At 28.3% G+C, this 10,596-nt stretch overlaps 1 protein-coding gene across 5 annotated transcripts in view; it reads left to right on the forward strand.

Annotated features, from left to right (window-relative positions):
• Positions 1-4,151, forward strand: part of LOC126758534 (transcriptional regulator ovo) — a 74,367-nt gene extending 70,216 nt beyond the window's left edge. For all 5 annotated transcript variants that reach the window (XM_050472836.1, XM_050472837.1, XM_050472838.1 and 2 more), the window contains exons 4-5: positions 417-896; positions 2,301-4,151. In XM_050472836.1, coding sequence (XP_050328793.1) covers positions 417-896; positions 2,301-2,486 — 666 coding nt within the window. In that variant the 3' untranslated portion in view covers positions 2,487-4,151. The remainder of the gene's footprint in view (positions 1-416; positions 897-2,300) is intronic.
• Positions 4,152-10,596: the final 6,445 nt, after the last annotated feature.

Consider the following 10,596-nt stretch of genomic DNA (forward strand, 5'->3'; position numbering starts at 1 on the left):
TTGAATGCTATAACGGTTTTTTTTTCATGCACGTACCAACACATACGTAGTGTATAACCTGTGCGGCAGCAAGGGATTGCATATGCGCGGGTTTCACGCACATAACGGTGCTTACGTAATCTTTTACGAGCCTAGCTTGTATCTAATCCTCTGCTCCGCATGCGGCTTAAGGCTCTAGGCTGTTGTAAATAACCGCTACATGTAAATACCTACTTATTTCGTCTAGCTTCTTCTTGAAGACTTGTACATAGCTAATTGCTAGGCATCCTACTAGTTGTAGTTGTTTATATGAATAACGTTGCCAATGTTAGCTGTATTGTGCGCCCAACGAACTTGTTTTGTAACTCTCCAAAATGTTGTACTTTTTCTTTTATACAAAATTTAATTTTTTCCCTCCCCGCCCTGCTTATTTACAGTTGGGTCTACCGCCCGAGGTGCAACTGGAATTCGTCAACGGCGGTCATGGCATTAAGAATCCACTCGCCGTGGAGAACACACACTCGGGTCACCATCGCATACGCAGCATCGATTGCGTGGACGATTTGAAGAAGAGCGGCAATATCAGCACTGACGGTTCGGAGAGCGGTGGCGGCTGTGCCGGCGACGGTTCCAAATTCGTCTGTCGCATTTGCCTGAAATCGTTCTCGTTGCAACGCCTGCTGAATCGCCACATGAAGTGTCACTCGGAAATCAAACGCTATCTGTGCACCTTCTGCGGCAAGGGCTTCAACGACACCTTCGATCTGAAGCGTCACACGCGCACGCACACCGGCGTACGTCCGTACAAGTGCAACTTGTGCGAGAAGAGCTTCACGCAGCGCTGCTCGCTGGAGTCGCACTGCCTCAAGGTGCACAGCGTGCAGCATCAGTACGCCTACAAGGAGCGACGCGCTAAGGTAAATGCGAGTTACTATTGGAAATTTATTTATTTTCCTAATTTTTCTGATTTTATTTATTTTTTTGTATTTTTTTTTTTAAGATAATTTATGAAATTGTATTTTTTAATTACTTATTAAGTTTTATTTATTTTTAATTAATTTTTTATTTTTTTGTAATTAATTTTTTTTTTTAATAAAACTTTTTTCTAAATCATTTCTTATTTTTCTTTAGTAAAATTTTTTTTATTATAAATTTTTTTATTTTTTTTATTATAAATTTTTTTATTTTTTTTATTTTTTTTTATAAATTTTTTTATTTTTTTTTATTATAAATTTTTTTTATTTTTTTTTTTTATTTTTTTTTTTTTTTTTTTTTTATTTTTTTTTTTTTTTTTATTATAATTTTTTTTTATTATTTATTTTGTTATTAATTTTTATATTTTTTTTTAAACTTTTGATTTATTTTTTTATTTTTTTTATTACATTTTTATTTTATGTTTTTTTATGTACATATTTATTTTTTTATTTTTTTTTATTTAAATTTTTTTATTTTGTTTTAATTTTTTTTTTTGTTTTATTATTTATTTTTTTTATTATGTATTTTCTTAATTATTTTATTTTACTATTTTAATTATTATTATTTTATTAATCTATTTGTTTTATATTTCTATATTTTCCTAGTTTATTTTATTTTATTAATGTATTTCCTTAATATTTTTATTTTGAATTTTTTTTTAATTTAATTTTTTTTATTTTTTTCATTTGTGTTTTTATTATTTTTTTGTTTTATTTTTTTTTTTTTTATTTTTATTTATTTTTTTTTTTCTTAATTTTTTTTTTTATTTTCTTATTTTTTTTTTATTTTTTTATTTATTTTTTATTTAATTAATTTTTTTATTTTTTATATATTTTTTTATTTTTATTTTTTTTTTATTTTTTATATTTATTTTTATTTTTTATATTTTTTTTATTTTTTTTATTTTTTTTGTTATTAATTTTTTTTGTTTAATTATTTTGTATTTTTTATTAATTAAATTTTTGTAATTTCTTAATTAATTTTGTTTTATATTTTTCTAATTTATTTTTATATTTATTATTGTTTTTTTTTAATTTTGTATTTTCTTAATTTTTTTTATATTATCTTTATTTGTTTATATCAATTATTTTTATTACTTATTATTTTATTTTATAATTTTTTGATTATTTTCTACTTAATTTTTTTTATATTTTTTTTTATTTTTTTATATATATTTGGTAACATTTTTTTTTTATTTTTTTTTATTTTTTTTTTAAATTTTTTTTTTTTATTTTTTAATTTTTTTTTATTTTTTTTTAATTTTTTTTTTTTTTTATTTTTTTTTTTTTTTTTTTTAATTTTGTATTTTTTAAATTAATTAATTATTTTTATTTTTTTTTTTGTAGATGTACGTTTGTGAGGAGTGCGGCCACACGACTTGTGAGCCCGAAGTGCACTACATCCACTTGAAAGAGAATCATCCCTACTCACCCGCTTTGTTGAAGTTCTACGACAAGCGTCACTTCAAGTTCACAAACTCGCAATTCGCCAACAACTTGCTGGGTCAACTGCCAATGCCGGTGCATAATTAAAAGTGTAATGTGCTGCCAAGTGGCTGCATACACACACACATATTTATAACATAGTTAGTTCAATTGACACATTTGAGTTTTCGAAAAACTGCCCATAAACGGAGATTATTATATATTCTGCTTACCTTTTACCACTTGTACTATATAACATTATTGAAAGCGCGTATTTCATTTAAGTTCTTTTGGCTAAAAATTTTTTATTGTGAATTTTGTTTCATATACTTTAAATTTACTACAAAACATGTTTGCGCTGCAGACCGGCTGCGTGGCGCTCGGCCGCGTTGTTGGCAGCGCGTCTGCATTGCAAACATACATACATACTTACATTAAGATTAAGAATTTTCGCATATTTATTGAAAGAGCAAGACATATGGTTAGGCAAAATGTTTAATTTTTAGCGTATACTTTTAGCTATTGTATATTTATTAGAGAATTTGAAGTCATATTTAAGTTGCTAACACTGCGTAAGTAATTCTCATTACCTTTAAGTTTGTAAAATATTGGGATTTTCGCGTTGTAAAGTTTTGCATAAGTGATTTTGGCATTCGCCGCTGCCTTAAGCGTAAATATAAAAGTGTATATATATTACTAGCAACTACTAGCGCTAAGCTCAGTGCGTAATTGCGCTACGCAACGTAAGCGTTAAACCGCTATTTTAGCTTAGCACAGTTATTATAAGTTATTTATAGTTTTCTCAGAGCAAAGCATTGAAATCATTTTCGAACTTTAATTGATTTTGAATTAAAATATTTTTTCTTTACTAATTTCAAGTTGAACACCCAGTTTATTAGCCTTATAAAGAGTATCATGTACATTTCTTCTTTTACATTTTTCATATTCTATTACAAAAATGCCGTACGCATTAGTTATAAAGAATATTGTTAATTTTTTTTATACTTTTTTTTAATTTTTTTTTATTTCGAGTTGAAGTTAATTTATTGCAAATAAATGAATTAATGAACATAAACAGCAACAACAAGTGTAAAGAGGCGTAATTACAATTTAAAAAATATACATACATATATTACATTAAGCAACAAAAGCCGTTAGCTGCACTTGATTTCATTGTAAATTGCTGCAGTTGATGGCGCACATTTAGATTTCTTAGCTTTAAGCCCAAACTAAATTTAAAAAAATACGAAAAATTAAAAATATTTTTCTCGCTGCTTTTTGCTGCTCATAAATGAGGCAATTGCGTTAAAGAGCATAAAAACTTTGCAATTGTGTTAAGCTAAGCTTTAATATATCAATAATATTTAATATAAAAATAGAAAAACAAAAACAAACTTTTAGTTTTGTAATTTAGCGCCTAAGCGATTTGCGAGAGTAAACGAGAATAAGTGAAACCACCAATTTGTACTGATTTGAATCTCTTTTGTTTAATTACTACTTACTTATACATAAAAACATACATACATACTTACACATATAAATATATAAAAACGTGTTAGCATAATTTTTTGCTTAGAACATTTTTTTATTTTCGTTTTTGTTTAATTTTCCTAGTAATGCATTAATTTTAAGTTGAAAAAAGCATACACCTAACACACACAAGCAGTTTTAAGTAACAACACGTACATGCACACATGCACACATATTATTAATATACTGAGTATAATTAATAAAGGCTTTATTTACGCTAAAAAAAACATAAATTGAGTCAAATATATGCTATTTTATTTGTTAGAAATTTTGTTTATGAGCGGCAGCAGCAACAAGAGCGCGCTGACAGCAGTGCAGAAGAGAGCGCGGCGTAAACCGAGAGGTGGATTTAGAAGCGAAGCGAAGTGGTTTCAAACATTGTCTTTTTGAAAAATTTGTTTCTTAAAAAAAAACGAAACTTAAAAATATTTTAAAAAATTTTTTTAAACTTTTTTCTAATTAAAAAAATATTTTTTTATATTTTATTATTTAATTTTTTTTTTTTATTTATTTATTATTTTTTTATTTATTTATTTTTATTTTTTTATTTATTTATTTTTTTTTTATTTTTTTAATTGTTAAAAAAATTTTTCCAAAAAATATATGTGATTAAATGTTATATAATAATATTTAAATTTTTCTGTATTCTTTTATTAAAAAAAATTTAGTTTTTTTTAATTCCCGTTTTTATTTTTAAATTTAATTTTTTTTTAATATTTTCAATACTAAATTTTTTTAAATACATGTTTTTAAATACATTTTTTTTATTTTTGTTTTCAATTTTTTTTAATAATTTTTTTGTAATTTTTTTTATAATTTTTTGTTTTTCAATATTTTTTTTTAAACATTCTTTTTAAATTTTTTTTATTTCCATCCATTTTAAAAATTGGTTTTTGCACGCGTCGCTCTCTCCCATGCCTCTCGCGCAGTTTACGCAAATCATAATTTATTTGAAATAATCGGGTTTATTGTGCAATCAACGGTGATGGTTTTAACATAAGCGACACACACACACACACACTCATACACCCACAAGCATAGCAATAAGGCTACATTTTCGTTTAGTCGTTATAAAAATATTTTTAACATAATCGTTAATTAAGTCGCATTTAGTCGTCTAGTGGCAAAACAACGACAATACCCACCATTCCAACATTTACGCTAACTCACCTCGTTCACTAGCTCATGCAGCAGACTCTCTCCACTCCAGTCATGTTCGTCTTCACTCATTTGTTGATAACATTTAGCTTTATAAATATATATTTTTCATATATTCTCTAAAAAACAGTTATGTACTATGTATACTAATACATAATACGCCTCGTACATATATTTTGTTTTAAGTAAGACTAATCGTTAGTTTTGAGAAATATTTTCTACTTTATAAATTAATATCTAGCTTTAATGGCATATATACTGCCCTCTACTTTATTTCTTCGACTAACGGTAATTGCTGTTAGCGTTTTGTATTTGCATTTTTTTGTATTTAATGTATTTAAGCTGGAAATCTTGATATTGTATACTTTTAGTTTAATTGAGTAAGCACAAAGTATCTACTTTCTAGTAACTAAATGCAATTTGTATTGGATTAAGACAAGAAAAATTAGTGAAAATGAACTCAAACACACATGTTCATCGCATACTAAGCATAAAAAATGTGAAAGCGAACATTTGAAATGAATTATTGTGTAAAATTTATCAACAAAAATAAATGAAAAACTTATTTAAAGCAAAAAAACTGTATTATCGTTGAGTTTCGGCAAAATTATAATGGTTTGTTTGAAACCACTTCCGAAGGAGATCCACGTGAAAAATAACTAAATTTTTAATTTCCAGAGCGGCAAACTAATTCTCCGATCATCTGTCTATAAGCTCCATTATCGGTCGAAACTGTGATTTCTTCACTTCTGCACTCAAGTTCAAAAAGATGGCTGTTCTATAAGGTCATAAACTCACCTGGCGGACCTTAATTCTCATTCGGTCGTATTGTCGAAATACCACGGAATTTCTTTTGAAGCTGTGGCGCTTGCAGAGTCATTGTCGACAGTCCTAAGCGGGCCAAACGGTTATAATTGATTTTTCATTGAGTATTCTGCAAAGATCCACACCAAACTGATAAACTCTGCAAGTTGTGCCCATGTTCACCAGCACAGAGAGCGGTCAAAGATCAATAACGCAATGTCTTCCAAATCCCTCGACTTAAACGAAATATCACGCTGATGCTGAAATCATTAGGCGCACCAGAAGTTTCGTACTACAAAGCCTGTCCTTTGCTAGAATATTCTCGGAGTTGAAAGGTGCAGGCAAGGTAATTCGCCGAACCCAACGCACCGAGCTATGCCATTCATATCGTCTCGGCCGATTTTGCGCTTTTCAGCGAAGATGGCATTTGTTTTTGTGTAGGTTTTCAACCTTCCGTTCAAACCGCTGACTTGTTCGAACGTCTTTTCAAAGAAGATTTTCATTTGAGCTTATGAGATATACGACAACATTAACATAGTTCAAAATTAAGAGACAGCGGCTGCGCTGTTATCACCGTTCATGAAAGAACGTGAGTCCCCATGTATTCGGCGCAGAACCTGTCTGCCTACACGTATAAAAAGCTTTGCCAGCTTTTCTCACTCTTTCGCGTTATGCTTCCGTATATAATTAATTTTTCCTTGAGTATTCTGTAAAAATTTACATCAAACTGACAAACCAGCACAAAGGGGCGTACAACGATTTAAAACGCCATGTCTTTCAAATTCCAAATTTGACCTCTGCAAGGTCTGATAACCTGTCTTTGACTAACATTGCATTTATGTTTCGGCTTTGAAAGTAAAAAAAAGTTGATATAATTCTTAACAATTGTTTTTTGTATATTTTCCATTGTTTACCATTCATACATATGTAAGGTCATTCGCCACCACTCTTTTACAGGTGTAAAGTGCTTTCTTTACCCTAGCGCATAAGTTTCATTTCCATGAAAACTTCATGTCTAAGATAAGTGCCAAGTAACTTGCTTTCTCTCCAATGGACAGTCAGTTAACATTCATTAATGGCGGCAGAATTTCTGAAATTTTATTTCCTAGTGAACAATACCAGCTCTGTCGCTGAGCGCTAAGCCTACAATACATAAAGGAAATTGTATTGAAGTCCTTCGAAGCATATCAAACTAAATCGTTAACAACAACAACTGCACTATAATTAATACATTTTCGTTCATTGCTTTATTTATATATTTTATTTCGTTTTATTTTTAAATGTAGTTAACTTTTATTGGTATTCAACGTTGTCTACGAACTAGTACTACTTGATAGTTACAAAGGCGTTTCTTTTACTTTTACTTTTACTTTTAGTTATAATAATAATTATTTTGTTTTTAATGTAAGAATTCTCTTTACAATAATAATGCTTAAGAGTTACTATATGTAAGCTAACAGTTCTGTTGTGTTTCAAAGATGCAATAATGATTATTTTTTCTTCTTCCTAAATGTTTACAGACGAATGTATTTGTTGTTGGAAAATAAATTCCTTAAACAATTCCTTTAAACTCGTTGATAATTGAATTTAATAGTTAATATGTGTATAATTAGTAACTAGTTAGTATGAAGTTATGTACCGGGTATAACAATAAAGTTTTTGGGATTTGTTTTCATAAGAAAATAAAAGGACTAGAAATAAAAAAACAATTAAGAGAACTTTAAAAAAAATTAAATAAAAAAATTAGAGAATTAAAAAAATAAGATAATTTATAAAAAATGTAATCAAATTTTTGTAATCGAAAAAAACACAATATTAATTATTGAGCGGCAATAAAATTTGTTTAAAGTGTTTTTGGTCAGAAATATTTTTTCTTTTTTAAATTTTTAAGTAAGAAAACATTTTTTTAACTCGAAGACAAACACGAATATATATATTTTGAATTTCAAAATGGATTTCTTAATAAAAAATTGTCTAAAAACATTTAAATTTAAAAATAAATAACGCAAATATGAATTATTGAGTGTCAAAAAAAATTTTAAAAAGTGTTTTAAATCGGAATAATTTTTTTTTATATTTTTTAGTAAGAAAATATTTTTTTTAAATCGAAGGAGTGCATAAAAACAAATATTTTCTAAATTATAATTTTTACAAACATAATATTTTGAAGTGGTCCAATAAACATTCAACTTTAAGCTTCACGATGTATAAGTTTTATAAAAAAAATTATGTAAAAACACCAAATAAATTTTTTTACAGAAAAAGTTTTCAAATTTTGAAACGGCCTGGATTCCTATAATTATTTAGAATTTTTCTTAGCAAATTTCACTAATTTTTTTAAATATTTTTTTTTTATACAGCACTTTTTAATCATTTTCAATAAAGTTTTAGTTATAACGAAGGCATTTAATGCAAAAAATTGTTTTCTGAAATTTAGGATCTTAAAATATCCGTAACTATCTACCTCTCGAAAGAATATTGAAACAAATATAAGGCGTATTGCTTTTCATTTTTTAAAAAGGCTAGTAGCATATAATAATATTAGTGATGTAAAGAGAAAAATGATAGACAAATATTGAAACAAAAATTCACTACACAAAATAGTTACCACAACAACAAAGTTGACAAAATTTTACCATATACTTTTTTACCTAAAATATGTATAACGTAATGCCGACAATCAAAATCTCGAAATTTAGAATCCCGACAGTCAAAATACCGCCAAATCAAAACACCGTCAAAACGAAACACACACAAATCAAGATCCCGACAAATCAAGAAAAGGTGGCGTTGTTCGTTCGAGGCCCTGCGGCCTTCGGCCTCCACTCAGGATCATAACCCTTAGTCAGTAGAATTCATTCATTCTTAACAAAAAAAGCTGTAACAAATCTAAAATTTACCTTCCTCAACAATGTAGCGTCAAAATATGTATTTAAGTAAAATGACAGCTTATTGCACGAAAAAAACGTTGGTTTTGGTCTGACATATTTTACAGCCATTGCAAAAAATTTTCTGCATGTGTCTGTTGTTGTGCCGTTGCACCAAGAGGAAAATTATGCAATTCTTGCACCGTGCGAGGGTTTTGCAAGAGCAAGAGAATCCCCCTAATATGTTGAGTCGAGCAGTAAGTGATATCGTTTGATGCCAACAGCTGATCTTGTTGAATTTTACGCAACCAACTTCACATTTAGCCGCTTTACCGTTATATATTTCAACAGCTGACTACAGCTTGTTTGTAAAAAATTTTTTAACACTTTTTATGATAGTTTTTCTTTGGTGCCCTATCGAAGATGGAAGATCAAAACACATTTCGGCATATTTTATTATTTTACTATCAAAAGGTGAAAACCTCAGTTCAAGCAAAGTGAAAATGATGTGATGTTGACAGAACAGGTAGATGAAACAAATTCATTGGTCGATTCTAGGCAAGTTTTGTCATATGTGACCGTTTACTAGCAATTGAAACGTCTGGTATTAATTTCGAAGTTTTACATACATATGAGTACCTCGGCACGATTCCGATTACTTTGGCGGTTTGGTACTGAAAACGAATTTCAATATGAATGGATAATGTGCCGATCCCCTAGCTTCCCTAGAGGAGGAATATGCAAATATAATGGATAACACTTATATTTTTTGAAATATTACCGATTAAAATTTTAAAAATTTGAATTAATAGCACATGGTATTTCTCAATGTTTAACTAAAACTGTTCACACTTTTCTCTTTTTATATTGAAATATACACTTTAAACATTGAAATAAGTTCATACTTCACTTTAATGTTATTATTTTTTAGCTAAATTTATTAATTTAAACATCACTTAGCACACTCATAGCTGAAAATGTTATTCTTTACAATTATGTGCTGAACACATACAGACCGACAGACTTCAAGCGACATCTGTCAAATATTAAACACGTTCTTATGTAGTCGTGCAGCTGTCTAAATAACTGTGTCCGTAAGAACGTGTGTATTTTAATATTTGACAGATGTCGCTTAAAGTCTGTCGCTCTTTCGTTGTTCCCATTTGAGCATTTTTGTTGTTTCAATGTAATTTAAAACACACCACCGCTTCTATGGTCCTTTACAGCATATTTGCCAAAATTGGATTTTTTCTGTAGAAATGAGTTTGTTCTCTTAACGAGATTTCTCTCTTTATATCAGAGTTGCCAATATCTATATTTAGTAGTAATTAAAAATATGTTTGAATATATTTGAAATATTAACTCAAAATCAGAGTCGAATATTATTATTTATAAATATATAAACTATTTTTAATAGTTTGATTTCAGTTTTGATATTTTATATTATGAAAAATTATAATTGAAAAGTTAGATGTGTACAAAACTAAATATGCGTATTGAGCAATGGCAATATTGTGCAAATAAAAACAAAAGAGAACAGATGATTTCCACGTTGCCACTACGGGCTAAACTTTTGACAAATTTTGTTCACTACGGTCGGCAACGAAAGAAGGGCGGAAAGGTATTCACTAGTTGCACTATTAGAGTGTTTACAATTATGAGGAAAACGAGCGTGGCCACATTTTAAAAACAAAATATGAAGTATTTTCAGCGACAGCGTTGCCTTTGATAGTACTTTCTTATAGGTTATCTCAACATTTGTATAGTTCCACTTCTTATACTACTACATGTCCATATCTAACTTTTTATTTGAAATGGAAAATTATGTTGTAAGAGTGGCAACATTCATCATCTTAAAA

This window comes from Bactrocera neohumeralis, chromosome 5 (assembly GCF_024586455.1).
Source record: "Bactrocera neohumeralis isolate Rockhampton chromosome 5, APGP_CSIRO_Bneo_wtdbg2-racon-allhic-juicebox.fasta_v2, whole genome shotgun sequence".
NCBI lineage: Eukaryota > Metazoa > Arthropoda > Insecta > Diptera > Tephritidae > Bactrocera > Bactrocera neohumeralis.